Source organism: Marmota flaviventris, chromosome 16 (assembly GCF_047511675.1).
Source record: "Marmota flaviventris isolate mMarFla1 chromosome 16, mMarFla1.hap1, whole genome shotgun sequence".
Classification (NCBI taxonomy): Eukaryota; Metazoa; Chordata; class Mammalia; order Rodentia; family Sciuridae; genus Marmota; species Marmota flaviventris.
This window is the reverse complement of record NC_092513.1, coordinates 2187124-2212827: the sequence shown is the minus strand read 5'-3', so window position 1 is coordinate 2212827 and position 25704 is coordinate 2187124. Positions and strand designations below refer to the sequence as shown.

Sequence of the window (25704 nt, the reverse complement as noted above, 5' to 3'; positions counted from 1 at the left end):
CGGCCTCCTTGGGTCAAAGCACAGGAGCGAGACGCTGTGGCCTTCGGGTACAGAAGCCACAGGAGCCCACTGCTCCGACTTACCTGCAGGTTGTGTCCCGAGGCCATGGAAATACCAGAGGCAAAGTGCAATTAGTTGGGTAGGGACACCAAAAGAGACACTTAAAAAGTCCGTTTGCAATTCATGCACCGTCATTGGTGTGTTAAACTGTTTAATGTCATAAAAATGCAGAAATATACATAAAGCAGAGGTTCATAACAAAATAAAAAAATCAAGTCATAATACAACCACAGGGAGGCAATTGTCATTAAATACACAAATGCAGCATACAAATGTATCACTTATACAGAGGGCACGGCAAAATCACTGCCAAGACAGGTCCACCAGGTCCCCACTGTCCCCCATTTAGATAGCAGTGAATGATTGTGGCCAGGAGACAGAAGGGCACAGGTGCAGCTGGTAACTGAGCTGGAGACACCTGTGATCAGTGACTTCAAGAGGAATTGCTGTCCAGAATCTCAGACAGTGCTGGTTTGGGTGTAGGAGCGGACACACCCAGCATGTCCAGACTTGCTCCAGAGGCTCTCTGGCCAGAGCATAGCCTCAGTGAGGGCTCAGAGGAGGGCTCCAGCTTGGGGTGTACACCTGCTCCCTGGGCAAAGCCGCTGCGAGCTGATATGAGGGAGTGTGGTCCCCTCCCCATCCACACAGCCCTTCCGTCCCCACTGGCAGGCGGCTGGCACACACCATCGGGGGTGCCAGGCAGGGACCTGTGTCCTTCATGTCACCTTAAATATGATGCTCTTGTAAGACTACAGGCATGTCTGTGAAATTAAGGTGTGGAGATGACAGTGAACTTACTGTAACGTGGCCACTAGAACTGAAACGCTGTGAATCAGGAACAAAGATGCTGGTTATCTAAGACTCATCAGTAGCACTGAATGACAGTGGTCATCCTACATTGTCACAGTTAGAGGCATAGGAGCAATCTGGATGCTGAATAGTGAAATGCTGAGACTAGGGGGTTATACGCGGAGCTTTTAATGTAAGATAAATAGAGGATATCGGGAAGGCCATCCGTACCGAGGCTTTAAAACCCTTCAAGTGAGATGCTGTGGAGAAAGGGCTCGCTCTGTTCTGTCGCTCTTGTGTGAGGACTATGTGGGAGCTGACCACGTGTCCAGCTTAGCTACTCTGTGAAACTGGGCCTCCCCTAGGTGAGAAGCAAGAGTGCCCAGAGCTGGTGTTGCTGGGCACTGGCTCTTACACCCATAGCCTCAGGTGAGAGGTGAAGGGACAGGGCAGGTACAGTCCAGTCTTTGCCCTGAAGGCCCACCATTCTCCGTGAGGCCCCAGATTCCAGGGGGGCTAAGGAGCCTGCCCCTTACAGGGAACAACACGTCCCCCTTTCTTTCCTTACAACAGAGGAGAATGTCCTTTGTAAATGCACTCTCATTATGGCTCTCAAAAGAATATGCCTCTTCAGGGATTTTCTAAAGCGCTTTTCTGAATGTCAGCTCTGGCTGCACAAAGACTGGGTGTTGTGAGTGCATTCCGGGGCCTGGGGGTGGCAGCTGCCTTGTGGCACCACGGGGCCCACGTGACTCAGGGGAAGGAGGACAGGAGGCTCTGGGGATGGCGGCCCTTCACGTGGTACTCAGGGCTGCATCCAGAGTCCTGTTGGATTCTACCAGACGGCAGGACAAGCAGTTTCCCAAGGGACGTGCGTGACCCAGGCGGTGGTCTTCAGCACCCCAGGTACACCAGATGCTTATTTTAGGAATGGAAGTGGAGAAACGAACTCCCATCAGGAAAGACAGTAAGCAGGCTCACGAGTCTCTTCTCTGCGAGTTTCCTAAGTCTATTTATTCAAAGACCTTCCTAGCATATGAGAGCAGAGCCCTCCTGATTTATAAATGGGGCAAAATCAAAATAGAAACTAAAAGAAATTTAAAAAATCACTCCATAGCAGCCACACCAATAAATACCCCAGACTTCTGGGGCAATAGCGGGTTGTTGCTGGGTATAGGCTGTGTAAAGTTTGCATCTCCACGATTTGTTAACAAAGAGCCCACAATAAAATAGCGGAGCTGGACAGGCATTGCTGACACCCACTGCTTGTCTCCCAGTGTTCCCTGAGGATGCACCTCTGGCCTGTGTTTGGAACAAGCAGTTTATGATCACACATGTAAATACCAATGGATTTTTTTGGGTATTCAAAGAAAGGGATATTAATTTAAAATTTTTGTTTATTCAAAATAGTAGTGAAATAATTGCTGTCTCAATTTTTTAAAAAATAATCATTTAAAAATTGCTTTTACTTTTAAAAATCCTTCCCCCCCCACAGGGTCCTTGATAATCAAGAGACATTATTTGCAAAGACATTGGCTGCTTCTGAGTCTAGAACCTTTTCTTTGAAATACTGAAAAGCACGAGAGATTTAAAACAATGAAGGGTACAATTATGCATGAAGAAAGAAAAACATCTTTGGAAATGTAGCTCTACTTTGACAGACACACATGCTTTCAAGGTTTTGTTTGAAATTAAAGCCATTGCCATTGAAATAAAGCTTATTTTAGAACATATGCTGGCCAGCTATTTAATCCTTTGTGCACAGATTGAACGCATTCTCCTTGCTGCTCCAGTTGAGCAGAATAGTTGACGTTTTCAACTGGACTGCTTATATGTGGCTGCCTCAGATAACAGCTGGACTTCCCTAGGCAGCCAGGACCCCCAACAGCTGGGGTGTCTGCAGAGCTGTGCTTGAAAGAGCACCCATATTAAAATAAGGCAGATGACTGAGATTTCCCCAGGGTGAGGGGGCACTGACAAGAAAATGTCTACAACCACGGACAGTGAAGGACGCCAACAGAAGACCAACCTATCAACACTTAAGACACAGCAAGAGTTATTTGTAAGCAAGTCATGGCAAGTGTCAGAACCAGACAGCTCAGAGCAGATGACAGGGTATGGCCTCCCCGAAGGCCAGTGTGCTTGGATGTGCACAGAGAAGGTGCCACTGGCATCTGTGTTCATCCTTGACAACTCACTTTGACATCTGTCACCGTAAGAAATGTGGCTGAAGACTAAGCTCTAACACTCCAGGGTTCCGAATTGCCTGGGGTGCTTGGAGGGCACCTCCCACAATGGGACCTCTGTGCCACACTTTGTTCACAAGCCTCTTGCATCCCCAAAGGCTTCAGGACAAGCATGATACACAAGCGGAAAAATCTTACAGCTGCCGTGAGAATACCCAATAGCAGGGGGCTTTTCTGTAATACCTCTCTGGCACCCCAGTTACCCAACTCTCCCCAACTGTGACATGACACCCATTTGCAATCTGAATGCCTCTTGAGGTCCACTCTTAGTGGAAACCTCAACCACAGGCCAGTCCATGCAACCCGCTTCAGAGCCAGCTGGGAACCAACCACAGGGAGGGTTTTTCCTTGTGAGACGTTTTAAACCACAGAACATTCGCTTTCAAATAATGAAACCCCCAAGGTTTGATATTCAAATCAATGAAATCACAAAATAATAGACTGTTGATTCACAGACATTCGTTTGTCACTCCACCCCATTCCAATCAACAATCCAAACAAAAGAGAAAGTTTGCTCACAGAGAATTGAAATGCAGGAGTTTGTTCAAAAGGGCCTCAATCACATCATTGTTGAAAGCAAGGAAGTGGCAGCACTAACTCCAGGAAAAATAAACATGACCCAAGAGAAACCCCAAAGTACAGCCCAGAGGCAAACCAGCCAAGCCCCAAGCACAGGGCACGAGAGACCAAGAACGCGGCCCTCTGCAAGGCCCTGTCCCGGGCACCCGAGTCCCACAATGCAGAAGGTCCTTGCACTCCTGAGCCAGACCGCGAGCACAGTCCCTTGTAATAGGGAGAGAGGGGGAGTCACATGAAAACAGCCCAGGTGGCCCCCAAGCTCTTTCAGCCAAGACAAGCACCTGAGATACTCAGGGTGGTTAGCGCCTCCTCCACTGGCCCAGGTCACCTGCTGACCTTCCCTTTCCTTTTTCCAGTTAAACTACAGCTCCTCTACTCCGCAGAGCTCACCTTGCCCCGTTTGGGCGCACCCCTGTCACCACCAAAGAAGCGCCCGATGGAGTCAAGGATGCCCGTGTCTCTGTGCTTCGGGAGGAAGCCATGCCTGGCATGGTCCACGGTACTTGCTGTGGCCAGGTACTTGGATCCGTGTCTCTGTGAGGGTCTCTTCTGTGACGCCATCACATCCAGGCTCTCGGAAGCTGCTGCAGTGTCTTCTTGGATGGTCTGGAGCTCGTCGGACTCTGAGGGCCTGTCTTTGAAGGTGTTGTCCTCCCTCCCCGGGGCATCTCGGGAAAAGAGGCGGATCAAGTGGGGGCGGTTTCCTCGGTCAGCTGGGTGGGCATCCTGCCAGGCATTCTTTGGGTCCACTGTGCGCTTGGAGTCTGTCACCGCCGTGTCCTCAGACGAGGGCCCATTGTCCTGGCTCGCATCTGCCTCTCCTGCAAACAACAGTGAGATATGAATACGGGCCTGTGCTAAGCCAAACCTGGGACAAAGCCGCTTTCTTCCAGGGGTCTTGAACTAGCTGTCTCCTATAAAACCCAGAGCATGTGCACTGCCCATGAAGCCACATGGCAGCCACAGGCTGCCTCTGGCAGAGACTGGCCTGCACCGAGCACCTTAGGTAGCTCTGGTTTTGCAGGAGGCCCTGGGGTTACCTGGTGGCTCATGGTTTGGCACCTGGATAAGACACACCAGTGCTCCCTAGCGAGGGGTCTGAGCAGGCACAGCAGTCATGTCAGAACTGCCCCCAGCACTGTGCACAGCACCTGGAGAGCCCAGGAGTGCAGGCACCCGACAGGACGTTTGTTGTCTCCAAGGCCACGGGTGCAGAAGCTCAGCATGCTGGGAGCTTCTGTTTGACAAAAGGTGTTTTTAATGTTCTTGGTAAAAATGGAACTTCCCACATCTTTTTGCAATTCATGCCTTTAAGAAACGGGGCATTTAGAATTTTTCCATTCCCAGATTCCACAGGAGGCCTCTAGCATTAGAGAACTGCTTATTCAGGACATTTTGATTGGCTTCTCTTCTGTAAGCAGCAACAATTAGAACGTTCGATGTGGGAATGGGCTATTTCATGATGTATGCCACCATCTCATAGCTTTCAACAAAAAATAGCCATTTCTCTCAAGAATGGAATGAATCTTTTTTGCTCTCAAGTTATTGTAAATTAGTAAATCATTTTGTTAATCCCCCCCCCAACTTACTACTTACCTGGACTAAATGTGAATTCACCTACACTTTCCTATAATAACATCTATTCCATGTATTCATCCACTGAAGTTACTCAACTCATCATTCATTCATTCACTCACCCACCTATTCATCCTCCCATCCATCCATCCATCATCCAAATACTCACTCACCTGTTCATTCATTTATTCATCCATCCACCCATCTACTACTGATAGTTCCCAACTCATCTACTCACTCATTCATCCTCCATTCACTTATCCACCTGTCCATCCATCCATCCACCCATCATTTATTGAGCACCTAAAAACTGTAATGCATTGCTCTAGATGTTTCAGTTACAGAGATAAATAAGACATGGTCCTTGTCCTCATGAAGTTTATTTTTTTTAGTTGTAGATGGACACAATACCTTTATTTTGTTTTATTTATCTTTATTTGGTGCTGAGGATTGAAACCACATGTGAGGCAAGCGCTCTACCGCTGAGCCCCAGCCCCAACTCTGAAGTTTACATTTTGGTGGGGGAATCAGATGAAAATATATGTTTCCAATTGGATGGTGTGCCCTACAATGACTTGTCCATGTCCTAACTCTCCTACCCACGAGTGTGACTTTATTTGGAAATAGTCATTGCCGATCTAATTCAATAAAGATGAGGTCAGACTGTAACTGATGACTGGTGTCCTTTTGAGAGGGCAATTTGAGCACAGAGACACTGATGCACAGGAGAGAAATGTGGACTGAGTTGCACAGCCACAGCCATGGACGCCAAGGAACACCGGCACCGCCCGAAGGCATGACTGCCCCTGAGCCTGCAGACACCTTGGTGGGGGACTTTCGGCCTCTACCCTGGGAGAGAATGAATTCCTGCTGTTGTACACCCGGGCTTCCTGCTGCCTCATCTGCAGCTCCTGGAGAATCTTCACAGAGCAAGCCACGGCTTCACAGCAGGCTGCTGACCTCAGGGGACTGTGTAAGAAAATGGCACACGGGGCCACCAGGACTGACTCCAAGGCACTAGCACTCCCGCAAGGGCTCTGGGGCTGACCACCATGACCTGCCTGTCTATTGCCTGAGCAGGGACCCATTCTCCTTCTCTGCTCAGGTCTCATTTGGGGCCAGGAAGAAGCAGGCCATCAGCTCTGGGGACAGTAGCCCGCGAGGGCCGGGAGTTTGTTTTCTATGTACGTTGTGGAAGTTTGTATAACTGTAACACATACTCCCTCTGAAAACCAATGTGTGTATGATACATCTATACCAAAGGAAAAGGACTCCACACTCCTTCCTCAGAGTCACATGGGCTGAGAAACTGCCCCATGATATTGGCCATATAGTTGATAAAGCTGATCAATGCCACAGATACAGGACCTGTTTCTCAAGCAGAGTCACTCCCATCCTCAATGATCAGTGTTTGCCAACGACAGAGTGTAAGGCCAAGGAGGAACCTGGGATCCCTGTGGTCTTATCCAAGACCCTAAGATAGTATGTAGAGCTGTCAGGAGTGTCCACGCTGGCCACGCCAGACGCCTTTGACCGAGGCCCCCGAGTCAGGAGGAGTGTGGGAAGACAGGGCAGGTGGGTGCAGCTCTCCTTCAGGACCACTGGCTGAATTCAACTACACGAGAACATAACACAGTTCACCACATAGTTCTAAATGCACCATTGCACTGTGATGTTTGAGAAAGCAACATGAAGAACACTGGGGTTGGTACAAAGCTGGGCCCTCTGCAGGGACTCCGCGCTGACTTATGGGTTGCAGGAGCAGCAGAAGTAACTAAAGAGCCTGCTCTCGTAGCTGAGCTTCATCCTCCCTGGCTGATATAAATTAATGCAAATGTGAAAGGAAAACAACAGCTATATTGTGCACAATTAAATGCATTAACCAAACACAAGAGCATCTGAATACTAATGTTTTTACAACAGTTGGGCTTTGTGTCCCTGAACACAGTTATTTGTGAGGCACAGAGAAGCCATTTATTTCCCAAAGTAGTTTCTCCCAGAGGTAAGAAGTGTGATGTGAAGTCTAAATCTGTGGACGTGCGACGGTTTTGGTGGGACAAGTAGCGTTGAGATGCCTCCGTTTGCACATTGAGGCTCCCGAAGACTATTATCTAGATTTTATTTATGGAGCAGAGCGTTTATTACAAAAGCCAGTGGAACATGCAGATCTGATTTGACCAGAAGAGGTGCTCCTATTTCCTGTATGATGACCAGATCCTACCATCACAGGAAAACTTCTTTAAAGAAGAACACACCCCAGTCCTCCAGCTAGGAGGACCCCAGCTGTGGGGGCATCCTGGCCTTCAGCAGGGCCACAGGAGAGGCTGAGCCCTTGGGGACCTAGGCCAGTTCTCAGGGCTTCTCGGCAGACCACACCTTCGTCCTTCCTGCCTTCCGCGGCCTGTGCTGGGCTTCTGCTGCAGCAGGGTGGCAGCTCCCTGCCCTCAGGTTCCCTTCAGCCATCAACAGCTGGGAGGGTCCCCTCGGGCTTTGCAGGGGAAGGCCGCAGTGCGGGCGCCTGGCCTGGCTCCCTCGCCCACCCAGGACAGGCTCCTCCTGTTCTTCCCTGGTCCTCTAACCAGTGCCAGCATGGGCCACGGCAGCCAAAGCCCATTATGGCCTGTGTCCTGGCCCTGTGCTGGCCCATCCTGGGCAGCCTGGCCACACCTCTCTGGACGTGCCTTATCCTGCGGTCAGGGCTGCAGTGATTGCTGTTTCCTTGGAGTGGCTCCCGGTTTGCAAAACCTATTCTCCCTGGTTCGGTGACCACCTCTCTGGGGACAGGAGCAATGTAATGTCCAGCTGTGACCATCCAGCACAGAGCTGGGACCCTGATGGAAGCTCAGCAGGTACTTACTGTTGGTAGTGGAAGATGCTGGTGCTTCCTGGAGCCTTCTCCAAAAGGAAGTAAAAGGGGCCCAAGTCCTCTTCCAGAAGAGCTTGGAGATCGGCTGGTGGCAGTTAATTTGTGGTTTTATTTATGTTCATTTTTAAGTGAGAATTTCTCCTAAATCTTGAGTCTCTATACCTGTGGTCTAAAACGCCCTGGTTTAACAGTGCACTTCAGCTGTGTAATTCTTTATGTCCACGCAGAGCCTTTGTGATACTCTAGACAAGACGATTCAGCAAAGCTCTGCAGCGTCAGCAAAGGAGCCAGCCACGCCCCTTCTCAAACCGCAAACCTGAATGCAGCATCTGAACTCGTCGCTCGTTTGGAAAATGATCTGTGGCGTGGCACAGACTTCCACAAGGCCTTTAGTACACATGTGCCGAGCCGTCTGTCGGGAGCAAACCAAGCTCAAAGCAAAAGAAATGGGTGAGGCAAGGACCAGGGGTCTGTAGAGGATGCCAGGGAAGGGCCCCTGAGGCTGACCTCTATCCTCTGGTAGCCTGCGATGTCCTTAGGCGAGTCTGAGCCGTGAGAGCCTGTGTTTATGCATGGGAAGGTAGGTGTAGCTACATTCTAATCTCTTAAAGTCCCTCTCAGAAACAGCACACTACTGTCTGGCTTGACGTTTTCATCCAGTGTATCTTGTAGCTGCTGCTGTCCACAGAAAGTGAGAGAAATCCTCGTGGGGTGTCTCCTCTGCCTTTCCAACGACCTGTGAAGCAGGCGGCTCCGTTGGCCCTTTCATCCACCGGTGGAAACCGAGACCTGGCAAAGCCACACAGGGCTGATGCTACTCCAGTCCTCTCCACGTCTGGAGACTGTGGGCCACTGCCCACTGAGGTGGCCTCACACCTGGCCCTTCTGCACCCTGAACTGGCCTGAACCGGAGCAAGGCTTTGCACCTAGGGTAAAAGTAGCTGCAGAGAAGTGACAGCCACACATTCCAGATGACAGCTACATGAGGGTGGCCAGGAGGCGAAGGCAGTCACCAGTCCTGACAGGAGAGCTCATCCAGTGTCCCCTGTAGCTGGCCAACAGCAGAAAGCCCGTGTGCACTCCGTGGCCTGTGCACACAGACACCTGCTTGCCGGCCTCCCTGCCCCTCTGGTTACAGTTACAGTGTGACGTTCAACCCAGCGCCAGCTCAGGAACCCCACACATTCTATCCCGACAGTCTGTCCATCCGACATTTCCCTGGAGTCATCTGGAAACACACCACAATAACTCCAGTGCTTGTTTAGAAAACTGCCACTCAGCCATCAGCTTGCTATGACCAGAAAATGACATAAGTGAAACACTCATACAAGACAATCTCCAGTGAAGTTGTGGTGACACAATGAATTCCGTCCTATATTCAAATACTTTTTTTTTTTAACCTAGAGCGTATTTCTTATTCTCTATTCAGTCGTCTCCATAGAAATCGCAGCCCATGAATGGCTTTCATCAAAGCCAAGTGGGCGTGCGTGTGCGTGTGTGTTGTGTGTGAGTGTGCGTGAGTGTGTGTGTGTGAGTGTGGTGCAGGTTCCTGGGCACACCCAGGCCCAGCAGGGCAGAATTCGTGCTGCCTGGTTGATGGCAGGTGGGGTGCAGTGGCAAAGGTCCTCTGTTCTCGCGATAACCAGGGCCCCTTCCACTGCGCACGGCAGCCCAGAGCCGCCCCGAGGGCAGGCCTTGCGGGGAGGCTGCAGCTGCGGGGACACCAGAGCCTCTGCCTCCTCCTGGTCAGGTCTGCAGGCCTTCTGTCCGGCAGGCCATGCTGCCCCCTCTTCAGGGCTGCGGCCCACCTGTCACACGTGATGGGGGCCTGAACTTGGGGCCTTTCCACCTGAGGGCCTGTGGGCAGTGGCTCTCACCTGCCTGGAGGAGGAGTGTGAGGCCACAGGGGGCCAGGTCCTGCACGCTGGGCAGCAGGTCCCACTGTCCCGCCTGGGTTTGCAGTTTTGTGCAAACTTCTCGAGGTTTTCAGGCCCACAGGAATATGAACTGTCCTTTAACACCAGAGCACGTCTGTACTGCTGGCCAAGCCAGACGACCCGGTGGGGAAATCTCCCTGGATGAGACTTGTGTTGCCACATTTAACTGTAGCAGGGCTTCTGCAGAGAGATGTGACACGGTCGTTTTTCTTCTATGATTAGAGATCAGACATCAGGCCTAGATCATCCAAATTCAACGTCAGTAGGAAAGTTCAGTGAAACTTCACATTCAGGGCCAATCAGACTTCAGCAAGTGGGGGGCATTTCACGGCTCAGGGACCTGAGGTTTTCTGCAGGTGAACTCTGCAGACATGCGGCAGGGGCTCAGCCTACAGGACGGTCACCTTGGCTGGTCCACTTACATGCACATTCTCGTCCAAATGGGGCTCTCAGACCCACAAAGTATCAAGAACTCAGGAAATGGACAAGGGGCCTTCACACTGCTCCTCAGGGCCAGCCAAGAATAGATCTATAACTACCACACCAGTCCTGTGACGCTGTGTGTGTGTGTGTGTGTGTGTGTGTGTGTGTATGTATGGAGAGAGAGAGAGAGAGAGAGAGAGAGAGAGGACAAGCGAGCGCAATAGGAGGTATGGGAAGTAGTCTCTCAGGATAAGGCTGAGGGATGAATTCAGCTTCATGAAGGTCACACTAGGGGTCACTTCTGACCTGCCTGCCAGAAGATGCATCTGCCACACAGGCCTTCTGGGGGCCACCAAGCTGGAGGTGGCCAAATCAGACCTGCCAGTGACTCTGGACAGGCTGGGGCTGGGGAAAGCCTGAGGAAGCCTCAGGTCTCGCTTGGAGGGGACATCCGGCTTGCACTCCCTGGCCCCCTGCGAACATTCCAAGCCCCAGAGACCACAGGGACGCTTCTGGGACTAGCACTTCTCATTTTTCTGCAGGTCACTAAAGAAATTCCTCAGTGGGTCTCTTGGAAACCACTTTCCACACATATTGTCTCCCATGTGACATCCTCAGATACTTTGACAGAAATAGAATTAGTTTGGAGGGATCAGTCTAAAAACAGACGCATGGCTTTCTCCCCGGCTTTTCATCTGTTTTGGTGGCGCATCTAAGTTTACCGTCTTGAGTGCATTTCAGTTAGTTTGGGTGTTTTGAGTTCCCGTAAAATCGCCACGCACACAGCACATGATTGCACGGACACACACACAGTCACAGCTACACTGACTTGATGGGTCTCCACCCAAGAATCACGGCCCCCAGGTTCACGTCCACATGACTTCCTTTTGGGAGAGCTGACGCACAGTGCCCAGATGCCAGTTCAGCATTCCCACAAGAGTCCATCCCAAGTGACCTTCCTGATTATCTTCTTTGGGCCTTGGGTCCAGATGCCTGTCTAAGGAGATTCTGGAGTTCATTGAGTTAACACAGAAGTGACAAGACCCTCGGCCTCCCAGAAGCTCAGGCAAGAGTTAGCAGGCTCAGGGGGTAGGAGGTCACACTGCCATCTGTCCCTTATTTCCCAGTTGTGCGATCTTGCCACACGGTGCCCTCCAGGGAGACCTGGGGCAGGTGTCACTGTTTGCATGGGGACTTGGTGTGGAAGGCACTCTGGAGAGCGCAGCCTCCTCTGAGGTCAGCAGACCTTCACAAGGTACTGGACACGGAGTCGCTTTCTTTGCAGACCCACACATATTGGTGGAATCCAGAGGTGCTGAGTGGCCATGTTGGGTGGGTATTCTGAATAACTCTCTTACATTGATTCAAAATCTTGTCATCTAGCTTACAGCCTCTTTAGAAAGTACTCCCCAAATAAATCCACATATCCAAACATGCCAGAATATGCCAATTTCCATCATTGTTCAGAGTAATCCCTGGTTGTGACTTAAAGAAGCCACATGGAGTCAATCAAGAATTTCTAATGATTTGGTGTTTTTAAGCTCAGGCTTTTAAAATGTTCTGTTCTTCCCTATTTCTCATCAGATAGTGTGTTAAAGATTTCTGAGGCTATGGAAGCCACCCTCTGACCTATGTCACAGGGTGACCCCTATTTCAAGTCTTCCCTTATGGGGACCAGTTGTCATGGCCAAGAAAGAATCTGCACCTCCCAAGTTCAAATCCTTCAACATAGTGCCTGAGCAGAAGAGGGGGGCTCTTAGGAGATGCAGATATAGTTTCAGGGAGCTAAAGAAAAGTTATCAATACTCCAACCATTGCAAAAGAGAGCCTATTTTTAAAAAAAATCACGAGAAAGTGATGTTTCCTATGAGCTAAGAAAACCAGATGATAATCCAGCAGGCTTCCCTGAAGTAAGGCAGTAACCTTCTACGGTCTTCTTAAACTTCAACTCCCAATTTGCTTCTGTTGGTGGGAAGATGGTGCTTAGAATTTTACCTGCGACAGCTTTGCAGATAAGCAAATTAACCCCAGAGCCTGTGAGCACACCCCACCTGCCCCGGGTGTTCCCGGCATGGCCAGGGCCTGCAGCCCCTCAATGACGCTCCGGATACCGGCTCCCTTCTGCAGACACGGCCTCGTACTCCCCCACTGCATAGGTTTCAGAAAAATACCAAGGAAAGCTAAAGAAGAAAGAAGTGGAGATGTTCCTTCTGCTCAGAGCCATGGCCCGGGGATTCTCGTTTTCAAGGGTGGTATGAACAGGTCACCCCCCAGTTGGAGAGAAATTGTAGGTCCCTCTCCTATAAAGAAGGTGTCCTGTGTGCTGGGAGGCATTATGTGGCAGAAGAGCTTCTGGCCCCACTTTCTTGATTAGCTGTAGAAGAAGGAGACACTCCAGTCCCAAGTGGACCACTGTCCCTGACTCTGTGGCGATTGTCTGGTGTGTGGCCCTGCTGGCCCAATGGGCTGAGGTGACATGTCTAGTGCCTGGGTCATGACACTGAGTGTCTCCTGTGTGGCCTGCTGTGTGCCCTGTGATCTCACCTCAGGGCGCTGGCCTGAGGCCCTTGCCTCCTGTAAGGACACTGCTGGCCTGGGCAGCAGGGTTATGTGCCCTGGGGCACCTGTGTGCCTCCAGCCGCCTGCTCCCTTGGGACGCAGCCAGCCTGCAGAGGAGCTGTGGAATTTGGGCGTGTGGGCCAGGGCTGAGAGAACCCTTCTCATCTGTGGAATACTTCTGCCGCTGGATGCCGCACTCAGGGTCACCAGGGAGGGCCCGGGAAACAAAAGCGCCATGGTGTGGCCTGTGGACTTGCTATGGCAGAAATTCTGCATCTATGAGAAGCATGTGGCCGCCCGCCCGGCTACCCGCAGAGACTCCTTTAAAACATTTCCACAGGCAGATCTTATCAACCCACCCCTCTCACAGCAAGGCCTCCTTTGTGTGCCCAAAACTTATAGTTTTTATTTGCTCTAAATAGCTCACCCGGGGACCCTCCCACTGCAGGGAAGGGGTCACAGGAGAGGCGGACGGTGTGCCCAGGGAGCCTCGGGCAAGGGCCAGAACAGGGCTCTTCAGGGCTGGGGACCACTGCAGGCCTGCATTCCACCCAGCAGCTCTTAGACCCTCTGTCCTGTGTCCCTAACATGAGTGGTGTAGAGACAGGAAATTGAAAAGGAGCCCGATGTTCACATAGGACCTGCTCCATGTGCCAGCCCAGGTGGTGCTCACTGTGACCGCATGGACAAGGGCTGGGCCCAGAGCAGCTGAGATCCCCAACACAGGAGCATCAGAGGCTCTGCCACAGACTGCTCTTCTCCAGGGGGACGCCAGCTAAAGTCACTCCTAAAATCATTCAGCTCTTGGCTGATTTTACAGAGCCGGGGCTTTATAAATACAAGTTGAGCTCAACTGAATGTGAGCTCATGAGGCAAAGGCCAGGAGTCAGAGACAAGGACCTCATTCTTGTTTCTACCACCTGCTATGTGACCTTGAACATGGAATTCAAGCTCTTTGAGGCTTGGCTGCCTCTGTGCACAGTGAGAATCTGGGCCCCTGCTGTGCTGTCCGGAAGGAGCTCCGCTCTGTGCCTGGGAACATGCAGTCACGCCTCGGGCTGCTGCTATTGTGATATTATAAACTCTGTCTGGAAATGCCTTGTCCATAGGAATGAGAAACTGTTCATCTTCCAACCTCCCCTGCCACCCACCCACCCACCCATCGTCCCATCTACCCACCACATCTTTTCACCCACCCATCCACTGACCATCTATTCATTCACCTACCCATCCATCCACCCACATCTATGCATGCATGCCTCCATCCACCCATCCAGCCACCCACCTACCCACATCTGAGTCCATGTGTCCATCCATCCACCCACCCATCCACATACTCAGATCTGTGCATACACCCATTCATCCTGCCAGCACCCATCCACCCACCCATTCACCTATTCACCCGTCCATCCACCCACCTACCCACATCTGAGTCCATCTGTCCATCCATCCACCCACACCCCTACCCATATCTGTGTGTCCATCTGTCCACACATCTACCCACCCACTCATCCCACATTCACGTGCGGTTCTGATGTAACCATCTGGGGTCCAGGCACCCCTTTTAGATTCCTGAGATGATTTTTACACATAAAAATCTTAATGCATAAAAGTACTTAACAGAATTGCAAGAGGAAATACTGGACTGCTCCTCTGAGCTTACGATTTCCCTTTCTACTGAAAAACCAGACATTAAAAAGTAGCCATAAAGCAGCTGCCATCATTCCAAGAGCCACCTGTGTGACGGCCACAGATCTTTGCAGAGCCTTTGCTCGGGCAAGCTGGTGAGCAGCCTCACCTCGTGCTCACGTCCTTCTTCCCCTGGGCCCGCTGCCGCCCTTTGTCTCTGTCACACTGAGTGGGCAAGACCCTCCAGCCACGTTCTGTGCCCTGCGTCATTGAGGGAAGGCCATGTGGCCCCTGTCTGTCTGTGTCCTGACTGACAGGTGACATGTTGTGGAAGGGGCTGGAAGAATCCTGTCCCCACTGGCTGGGCTCTGGCTGCCCTCCTGCCCCTCCCCAGGGTCAGTGGGGATGTGCCTCCTGAGGCAATGCTCATCCCACTGGTGCCGGGCTGGAGGGCTCTGTCCTGTGGCCTTCTTTCTCCACTTTGAGGCCTTTTCTGTGGACCTCACCCTTCCGGGCCCCGCCATCCAGCTCTGGCACTTAGTCAAGTGAGCTCCACGGCCTGGGGCCTCTGCCCCCCATGCCCTAAAGGAAGTGAGTGGCCGGTGCCAGCGCTCCTTGTGTCCTGCATGTCCGTGATGGTCACTCACTTCCTAGGCCAGTGACCCTGGACCCCTCTTGCCCCACCTTCCCCCTCCTGAGCTCTGTCTCCATTTGGACCTGCCCCCCAACATATGATGCATGGAGAGCCCACGTCTCACTCTCCAGCCTTGCCTCCTCTCGGTCCCGCGCCGAGTCCACTGCCTCTGACCTCTGCCTGCAGTCGGTGGCTGGGCTTCTGGCCTGGGCAATCGCTCTCTAGAGCCGTCCACTTGCCTTCCCCGGTCCTCATCCTTGGGGCCAATCATCTTGCCATTTTCCCTCTGACCTACCACGTGCCCACCTTTAACCCCAGTGCGTCTCAGGACACTGTTTCCATGGAGAGCTAGGCCATCACATGCTGCCCACCAGAACAGTGTCCTACCCCCCGGCTTGCCCCAGCCCCTGAGATCCTACCTCGGTCACCTCTGCAGCCACTGTCACCAGAGACGAAGGCAGAATCGGGGTCCACAGGCACCCTCCCGCCCTGAAGACATTTCCCTCTTTGCCAGGCTGCAAGTCCACAGGCCCCAGGATCCCATCATTGTTTCCTGATTTGACATTGGCTGCTGGGCCCTTCCCCTGAGAATGCGAGCATCTAGACTGCCTGTCGTGGGTGGTGGCATCTCCCCAGAGCTCCGCTCACCCAGGCTGGGGGCACACAGGGCCTGGGCAGGTGGACTAGTGAAAACGCCTTTATATGGACCAGCGAGAGCCCCATCCAGTGACAGGAGTCCTTGTAGAAAGAAGGAAGCCTGGACAGAGACACACAGGGAGGACGGCCCCCGGACCCACAGAAGGTGGGCAGCCTGTCCCGGGCCTCCAGGACGTGTGGCCTGCAGACGCCTGGGCACCTGCACCTGAGAGTTGGTGTGCACCAGTTGCTTTGTCCCTCCAGCTGTGTCCACTGTCACAGTGGCCCCAGCAGCTAACAGGGGGCTCCTCTGTCTCACCCACAGTGAGCAGGGCCCACTGACGGATGCCAGGAACATTCTGTGGCTGCTGTCTTTGTGCGTGCCCCCATTTATACACCTGTCACTGCCTCTGCCCCCACAGGATGGGTGGCCCTGAGCCACCATTGCTGATGACACTAGAGACCTCACCAAGGCTCTGATGGCTACCCTGCTGGCAGATCGGCGGCTTGCTTCAAGCACTCTGCTCACTCCTTTCAGACCCCTCTGCTGTGACGGTGCTGGCCAGGGATGCCCCTTGTCTCCATGGCAGGTTCCAGGGACCCCAGCTTCTGCCACATCCTCTTTCCACCCAGCCCCCTAGCGCCTCATGTCTGCTCAGCTTTCTGTCAGCTTTTCCCAAAATGTGTTTCCCGAAACGCTGGTGCGTTGCCCATGTTCAAAGCTGCTCTTTGGAGTGAATCCTGCTCGGTGGTTGAGCTGCAGGGAAACGTTCCTGCACGAGGCTTTGCTACAGGGCTGCAGGACGCAGCATCCTCCACTCTCCCTGGAGACCTGCCAGCATGCTCAGACTCGGCCCCGGTTCTCGTGGCTTCCTCAGACTCGGCCCGGGTTCCCGTGGCTTGCTCAGATGCCAGCTCTTACACACCCTGGGCGCCTACCTGGTGCCCATCCTACGGGCTTCTGCAGTGACTGACACCCGCTGAGTCCTGGAACTCGGGAGCCACACTGCATTCTCTGTTGATCCCCATGTCACCACCAGGAGTCTTAGACTCCTGTCAGCCTCTCCACTACAGGAAGGTTGTGCGCATGGTAAATGCTCAGTGCATATTTCTGAATAAGTAAGACAATTCAATTTTCACTAAGTGCCATTTTTCTGTTTCTCAGTTCAAAATAGGCTTCTGTCCATGACATAACCATCATTTGTGTCTCCATAGAAACCAGCCTTTGGCTTATGTAGGCAAGTGTCCTCTCCTCAGTAGAAGGTCACATGTGTATCAACCATGAAGAGCCACCTCTTGATTTGTCCTATAAGCAAGGAGTAGCCACTGCTGGCAATGCTAACACAGCACCCTGAGCCTCTCAGATGCTGCAGGGACTGTAGGAAGAACCAGGAGCCAACAGAGCAGGGGTGAAACTGTCACCCATGCTACCCCGATGAGCACCAGAGGGCTCGAGGACCTCAGCTTGCAGACATGAGAAAGGGGCCTTCTAGGACAGGTGCTTGCAGCAAAGGAGTCCCAACACTGGGCTCTGAAGTCAAATCAAGCTCCACGGCATTCAGGGAGCAGAGGCAAACCTGCTTTCTGATGCCACGTTGTCAGTGTTCTGCTTTTGATACCAACCCTTTGCTGTGCCTGGGAATTAGAGTCCAGATCTACCTCTCTCTTTCCAGCCCTGGGTAGTGGCTGTGCACAGATGCATGTGTGTAAGCACATGTGTGGGGCCGTACGGATGGAGACGTGCAAACATATGCACGCACATATGCTTACCTCGTGCTTAAAGAAGGTGCTGTTCACCAACTGTTTAATATGACGGTGCTGCTCTGAGCTGTCATGTAATATTTTTAAACATAAGAAATTTTATAAGTGGCCACTTTTTCTTTTGTGGTTTGTACCGAGCAGACCGGTTACGGGGGCATTGGAACCATCAACAAGGTGTCAGCAACTGTGTCCCTGCCCTAAATCTGGCCGTCAACTGCTAAGAATTAATCTTTTTTTTTTTTTTTTGGTTGTTATCTTCTTAGATGACCAGAAAAAGAAAGAAAACGGTATTTTACACACATGAAAAAATGCTTGATTCAACTTTGAGTGTCTGTAAGCAAAGCTTTATTGGAACAGTCACCATCGCTTGCTGGTGAGTCTGTCCCTGGCCGTTTTGTGCTTCAGCAGCAGAGCTGAGTAGGTGTGACAGAGCTGTGGCCTGCCCTGCAGGAGAAGCTGTGTGCTGCTCTGAACCACAGGAAAGCGAGGCTCGAGGCCCGGGGACAGGAGCCCTCAGAAGCCAGAGCCTTGAGGCACTTGGGGAGAAGCCAGGCAGATGTTGACGACAAACCGTGCCTGACACACAGGCCTTGTGAATGTGCTTTTGGTATTTCACTGGCTGAAGAGGGATCGAGAGTCTGCAAGTGAGCTTCCTCTGGTTGGCCTCCCTTCTCTCGGCTGCAACACAAGACCAATTTCAACCACTGCACTCCTAAAAGCAGTTCCATTATTCTGAAAGTATTCAGAGAGCACTTTTATCATTTGTTACCATAAAAAAAAACAACCCTGTAAAACCAAACTGTAACCCCTGACATTCACTCTCCTTGGTGGGCGGGCTCATGATGTAAAAATAACTGGTACAAAAAATAACGGACACATTTAGGACTGGGCGGTTCAGTAAAGGAGAGCTGTCTCAGCCCTTCTTGGGGACAGTTGCAGGTCTGTGTGCAGCACTCGCTGGGTCTGGATGCCACGGGGACAATGGTGTCAAATGTCTGCACGGCCACGGAGGGAACTCACACAATGTCTGTCTTTCAGAATCGCTGCTCCAGCTTCGAGGTAGCGCACGCTGTGCCAGCCCCGTACCAGCTGGGGTCAGCCCCTGCCCGCTTGTAAGGATAAAAATAACTTCAAAGTTTTTCAAGTGGAGGGATATTCAGTGAAACTGTTAAAACCCCAGGATTTTCCTGATAAGGAGAAGGTGAGACCAGACAGTGGGAGTGCTGAGATGCCCCTACAAAAATGAGCTCAGGTAAAGCGTCTCCAGTCTGTCTGCTGCCTGCATGACTTCTGGATGTGCGCTGTTTTAGTTGAGAATGTGAACTGACTTTTCAAAAGTTTCTGTTTTCTCTTTTGTTACACATCTTGAGATAGTTTGTTACGACCAAATAAACACAAGACCGGCTCAGCCTCACCTATGAAGGACACCAGAGGGAAGAAGTGGAAACAGACTCTATTTTCATCTAGTGCACATGATACCTTTTGAGGTTTATTTGTGAAATTCTAACTTAATCACAATGAGGACTTAAAAATCCACTTTTACCTTCGATTCACGAGTGAATTGGCAATTTCACGAGGAAGCTGACGTAAGAAGAAATTCGAGATTTCTCTATTGTGAGAGTCAGTGACAAAGGGGTGCAGAGTGGAGGGAGCTGCGTGGCCACTGAAGGAGGACAGGGTCAGCGCGCCTGCTCACAGTTGGGGCAGGACTGTCCCAACGTCCCCTGCCAGCTTTGTCCCCGCAGCTCCACGAGACCCTCTCCCTGGCCAGCTCCTGCTCTGCTGGCACACGGACACCCCATGTCCCCCCATCCCTCCAGGGCCTGCGTGTGTCCTGCCCCCTGGCCGCGAGTTCTTCCTGCCACCCTTCCTGAGGCTGTCTGAATGCCAGCTCCCTGGGACAACTGTGTCATAGAGGGCAACTTCAGTGTCTCAGTGTCCCCCAGCTGTGAGCTCCTCAGGACAGGTGCCTGTCCCACGTGCCTTGCAGTGCTGCAGTGCTGCAGTGCCCAGGACCAACCTGAGGGCCGCTCGTGGGGAGTGCTGTGGGAGAAGGGATGCTGGGGGCTCCCAGGAGGCGGCGGCTAGGTGACTGGGAACGCAGGGCCTGGCCATGCGGGACCCTTCTGTGGCTCCCCCCGCCCTTGCCTCCTGGCGGAGCCCCCTCTAGAACATTCGGCCCCCTCTGCTGCACCATGTGACCCTCCAGGTCACAGGCAGAGTCAGTGCCCTGCCCGGGACCTTCAGCCCTGACAGGCGGCAGACCCGCGTGGACCGCTCTCCCTGGCGGCCTTCCTGCGCCTTCCGACAGAGCTGCAGGCCCATCTGGAGGGAACTCGGGGCTCAGCCGCCCTTGCCTCCCCAACTCCAGCCTGTGCCTGGTGTCCCCTCACTCCCCCTGCACACAGCGGCCACAGTCCGCTGCTGCGTGAGCAAATGGTCAGGTCCAAAGTGCTTAAACACAGAGGAACCCACTGTCGGGGAGACCGCGGTGCAGTTGACAGCTGCACCATCTTCTCTTGGGAGTGTCTCTCGACAGAACTCGCTGGGGTGGCTCTGAGGGTGTGTGGGTGGGTGAGTGTGAGTGTGTGTGCGACAAGGTCCCCGGGACACTGATAAGTGGATAGATGACAACAGGACATCTTGGATACTCAGACTGAGGGTGGTTTTTCTAAGTAACCTCTTGTGTCTGAGGCTGACCTGTTGGAAAATAAGCATTAAGCTGGCCATTACGAAAGGGACATTGTGTTGCTTGGAGGAAATGAGGGCAAGACAATGGCAAAGGGACAGAGGCTCTGCTGCAGGCCCCTCTGTCTCCAGGTAGATAAGCAGACCACGTGTCCACACACCAACTGATCGTCAATGAGCTGGTCATTTGGGTCGAGCACAGCTGCCGACCCACCTGGGCAGAGCCCGCCACCCAGCCCTTGCACCACCTGTCCAGGAGGAGTGCTGAAGGCCGCTCTCACTGGAGGCTGACGGTGGAGCACATGGTCCGGGGCTCTGGCCACCACCAGAACCAGCACCATCACCACGGCAGAGCTCATCCTTTTGTTTCTGCTAAGAAGAGTACCAAGTAACAGGGAGCTGCTCAGACGCAGCCGTAGGCAGCCAGGAGAAGAACAGAGCGTGCACACCACGGATGCTTTACCCTGGCAGCAGTGCAGGAGCACAGGGCGTTGACAGACGGCCCAGCAGCCAGCGGTGAGGTGGCTTCCTGGTGGATGGAGGTTTGTGCTGTGTGCAGAAGGCAGTGGGGCACCACACAGAGGGAGGTCGCCGCCCGCAGCCCTGCGCTCACACTGCTGACCACATGCAGTCTGATCAGCAGTGACATGACAGCCTAGAGGGACTTCAAGTCCCGGGAAGTCAGAGGTGTTGTCTACTCAGGCCCATCACCTTGGCTGTTCTGGAACATTCTCAGAGACGGAAGTCGGTGCCTCATGAGGCAGCTATCCAACTTCCCGGAGTGCCTCAGACCGCGGCCCACTCTTCTCCCCCACCTTGGGAACCTGCTGCCTGACTGCAGACAGCTGGCCCTGTAACACTCACTCAGCCGCAAGGAGGGTCGGGGTCCGGCCCGGGCATGTCGGCCTGGTTTCTGGGCGGTGGCTGGAGATCAGCGGGTCACTTTCTCAAACTGCTGCTGCACCAAACTGTCCTCCTTGCAAACAACCCCGCTCCCGGCACCTCCAGCCTGGGCAGCTATGGGTGAGGCTGGCAGACCGACCCGCTGTGTGAGGGGTGGGGCTGGGGGAGGCAGAGCCAGGCGGGCATCCTGCCACCGTGCTCCTTCACATCTCCAGACCCCCAGCCTCCCATGGTGGCCGCCCTTCCTCCTGCACGGGGAGGCGGCCTGGAAGACGGGAGGGGAGCGGCTGGGTTGGCCGAGGGGGCTTCCACCCAGGACCAGCCACTGGGGGGCAGGAAAGGCCATCTCTGCAGCCACAGAATGGCACCAACTCCACAGTGTGGGAGGAGTGAATTCCACAGTCAAAGAGACTTTTACCTTTTTAGGAAGGACGTTTCATAAACACCCAAATGCAAATAATAGAGAAACCAGTGTTCCCATGAACAACCCCTTCCCTGAACACAGCGGGAAAGGAGAAAGCAGGCACTGCTGGGCGTCTGCCCAAGAGAATCGAGCACCTGCGCCCGGGCAGGCCCCGCACCAAGGCCCACCACAGCTGGGTCCACAGCAGCAAGCGGAGACACCTCCGGATACAGAAGTAAGGACAGAGGCTCTGCCAGGTCGGGAGAGGAAACCTCAGTCCCACATGTGCTGGGCACAGAGCCGAGCGGCGGCCACGGGAGGAGCAGTCCCTGATCACTGCCCCTCACCGCCCCTGTGGGTGATGCCGGGGGCAAGAAATGGCTCCCTGAACATTGGCAGAACGAGGACATGTTATTTCAAAATATAAAAAGAAACCTCACACCTGGACTCAGAGGAGGCGGCTTTCTGCACAGGCGCAGCTCCACAGCGCAGCACAGCCTCAGGGCTGCACCCGCAGGGCCTGGTCTCAGGGTGACACACCCATGGGCCAGAGGTGCTGCTGCGTGGGCCACGTGTGCCAGTGTGTGTGTCTGTGTGATCGTGTGAATGCAAATGAGTACAAGAGAGTGACTGTGTTAACGTGTGAATGTGTGTGAAAGAGCGAGTGAGTGGGAGTGTGTGCATGTGTGAATGTGTTACAGTGTGTGTTGGTGTGTTCATGTGTGACTGCCAGAGTGTGTTCATGTGTGAATGTGTTAAGGAGTTTGTGTGTGAGTGTGTTCATGTGTGTTAAGAGTGTGAGTGTTCATGTGTGTTGAAGAGTGAGAGTGTGGAGGGAGTGTCCTCATGTGTCAACGGGTGTGGAGGAGAATGCGAGTCTGGGAACGTGAGCAGGCGTGTCCTCATGTCCAGTGCTGTGTGAAAGAGCGCGTGTGGGTCCAGTGCTGTGTGAAAGAGCGCGTGTGTCCAGTGCTGTGTGAAAGAGCGCGTGTGTCCAGTGCTGTGTGAAAGAGCGCGTGTGGGTCCAGTGCTGTGTGAAAGAGCGCGTGTGTCCAGTGCTGTGTGAAAGAGCGCGTGTGTCCGGTGCTGTGTGAAAGAGCGCGTGTGGGTCCGGTGCTGTGTGAAAGAGCGCGTGTGGGTCCAGTGCTGTTTCTCTGGGGCTGCGGCAGTGGTGGCTTTCTGAAGATGGGCAGTGTCTCCAGTGCCCAGCTCCCCAGGCACGGCAGGGGTGTGAGCGTTAGTGTGAGGAGGGCCCAGCCAGGCAGCTGCCTGACCTCCTGGCCAGCCTGAGCCACCTCCAGGGAGCCGGGCCGCCCTGCCTCTCACCCAACAGGCCGCCAGAACCAGGCTCCAGTGACGGGAGCGCCGGTCCCATTCACCCGCAGCATCTTTGGTTCTTCATGAAGATGCCAAGAAAAACAGCACACGGACGAGTATTCAAAGCCATTTCAATAGCAGAATTTCAGGTGGAGGCCACTTCAGGTAAAATAGGTAAAACTCACCCAACTAGGCACCGCCCCTGCTGTTAGAGAAACGCAGCCAGGAAGGGGAGTGCCACCCTAGGATCCGATCCCAAACGCCACGTCTAGCCTTGCATTAACAGCAGTCAGGGAGCGCGAGTCAGCCTCCACGTTCGGATCTCAGTGCCTAAGTCACGTCAAGTTTCTTAGTGTTCCCTTGCTGGTGAGTGACTCGCCATCTCTAACTTGCCTTTTCCTCCATAATGATTCTTCTATATATTTTAAAAGTCCACCCACCACTGTGGACGTGGCTCAGCTTGTTAGCTGGTGGGTAGACACTAATGCGTGGTCCCTTCAGGGCTGGGGACATCTGGTCTCCAGGGAGGGGGCTCAGGGTCCAGAGGCCTCAGCGACAGGAGGGTGGAGGTGGGAAGCTCCGGGCAAGGGGCCGAGCTAGGTCCTCTGCACTGACCTCTGAGGTCACCCAGTGCTTGGGGCTCTCCCAGGGCTCTTCCGGGCAGGGCAGAGAGATTCGGGGTGACGATCACTGACATTTTCTTGGTACATCAAATTAAAAACCCTCCGAGGAGAAAAACAAGTGGCATGAACAGGAAAGCCGCGCGTGCAAGGCGTCGGCGCTGATCTGAGGCTGCGCGCCCCTGAGCGCGAGCAGCAGGCCTCGGCTTCCCCCTCGACGCTGCTGCCCACTCACAGCATGCTTTGGTGGAAGTGAGGCCACTGCCCAAGGCTCAGGTAAGAAAGCAGGGGTACGCCCAGTTCTCAGTTATGAAGTGGGGCGAAGCCTCGTCTGACCGAGATGCTCCTCTGGAAGGGAATTGGGGTGGAGGAGGGACTGGCTGGGAGACAGGCTGAGCCGCTGCACTGACGGCATGCCTCTAAGGGGGGGGGGGCTCACGTGGACGATGCCACGTCCAGACTCTTGGTTCTCAAGGAACCAGGATGACCCCATGGCACACTGCAGCTCCCAGGTCCCAGTGACAAATTCAGGCTGGGAGGAGGCAGAAGCAGAAATACTGACTTTTGCTGGTGGAGAACAGATGGAGGTGCTTCCCTAATGGAATGAGACTCAACAGGCTGGAAGGATCAAGGGAATCGTGGTGGGGAATGCGGGTCCCCGGAGGGGCCCCGGGAGCCAGGAGGTCTCTGAGCATCCTGGGCTGGTTCACGCCGCCCTCTCACTGGCCGAAGCCCATCACATCTGCTCTTTGTGCCATTGTGAGGTCTGTATTCCTCTTTGTTCTAGAAATCTTCTAGCTGTCCTATTGTGCTCTGCTGACCCTAAGTGACTCTTGGTGGCAGGCTGCATTTGGAAGGCCACGCTCTGCTACAGCAGAAGCACAGGAAGGTCCCACTTAGGCTCCTGCAGCTACGGCCTTCTGGGGTGAGCCTCAGGGACACAGCCCAGGCTCTGAGGAGCGGCTGGCCAGCTCCACCTGGAGTGCCTGCTGGTCCTCGGCCGCATGCTGGCGGGAACCCATGGCTCCCTGGGGGAGTGCTCTGTGGCCGGGAAGGCCCTGGCCCAGCCACTGCCTTGCTCCTTGCTGGCAGCAGGACTCCCTCAGTGTGTGTAGACCACACTGCCCTCCAGACACGTCCCCCCTCAGTGTGTAGACCACACTGCCCTCCAGACACGTCCCCCCTCAGCGTGTAGACCACACTGCCCTCCAGACACGTCCCCCCTCAGTGTGTAGACCACACTGCCCTCCAGACACGTCCCCCCTCAGTGTGTAGACCACACTGCCCTCCAGACACGTCCCCCCTCAGCATGTGAGACCACACTGCCCTCCAGACACGTCCCCCCTCAGTGTGTAGACCACACTGCCCTCCAGACACGTCCCCCCTCAGTGTGTAGACCACACTGCCCTCCAGACACGTCCCCCCTCAGTGTGTAGACCACACTGCCCTCCAGACACATCCCCCCTCAGCGTGGGAGACCACACTGCCCTCCAGACACGTCCCCCCTCAGTGTGTAGACCACACTGCCCTCCAGACACGTCCCCCCTCAGCGTGTAGACCACACTGCCCTCCAGACACGTCCCCCCTCAGTGTGTAGACCACACTGCCCTCCAGACACGTCCCCCCTCAGCGTGTAGACCACACTGCCCTCCAGACACGTCCCCCCTCAGCGTGGGAGACCACACTGCCCTCCAGACACGTCCCCCCTCAGTGTGTAGACCACACTGCCCTCCAGACACGTCCCCCCTCAGTGTGTAGACCACACTGCCCTCCAGACACGTCCCCCCTCAGCATGTGAGACCACACTGCCCACCAGACACATCCCCCCTCAGTGTGTAGACCACACTGCCCTCCAGACACGTCCCCCCTCAGTGTGTAGACCACAATGCCCTCCAGACACGTCCCCCCTCAGCGTGTAGACCACACTGCCCTCCAGACACGTCCCCCCTCAGTGTGTAGACCACACTGCCCTCCAGACACGTCCCCTCTCAGCGTGGGAGACCACACTGCCCTCCAGACACGTCCCCCCTCAGTGTGTAGACCACACTGCCCTCCAGACACGCCCCCCCTCAGCGT

The 25704-nt window shown here is 53.9% G+C and overlaps 1 protein-coding gene across 7 annotated transcripts in view; it reads right to left on the bottom strand.

Moving 5' to 3' along the window:
• Mbp (myelin basic protein) overlaps window positions 1-25704 on the bottom strand; it is a 105213-nt gene that overhangs the window by 27569 nt on the left and 51940 nt on the right. For 6 of the 7 annotated variants that reach the window (XM_071602623.1, XM_027935302.2, XM_027935307.2 and 3 more), the window contains one exon: window positions 4068-4498. In XM_071602623.1, coding sequence (XP_071458724.1) covers window positions 4068-4498 — 431 coding nt within the window. Of the gene's footprint in view, window positions 1-173; window positions 4499-25704 lie in introns of those variants that run through there. The other variant, XM_071602625.1, reaches the window with a different exon arrangement.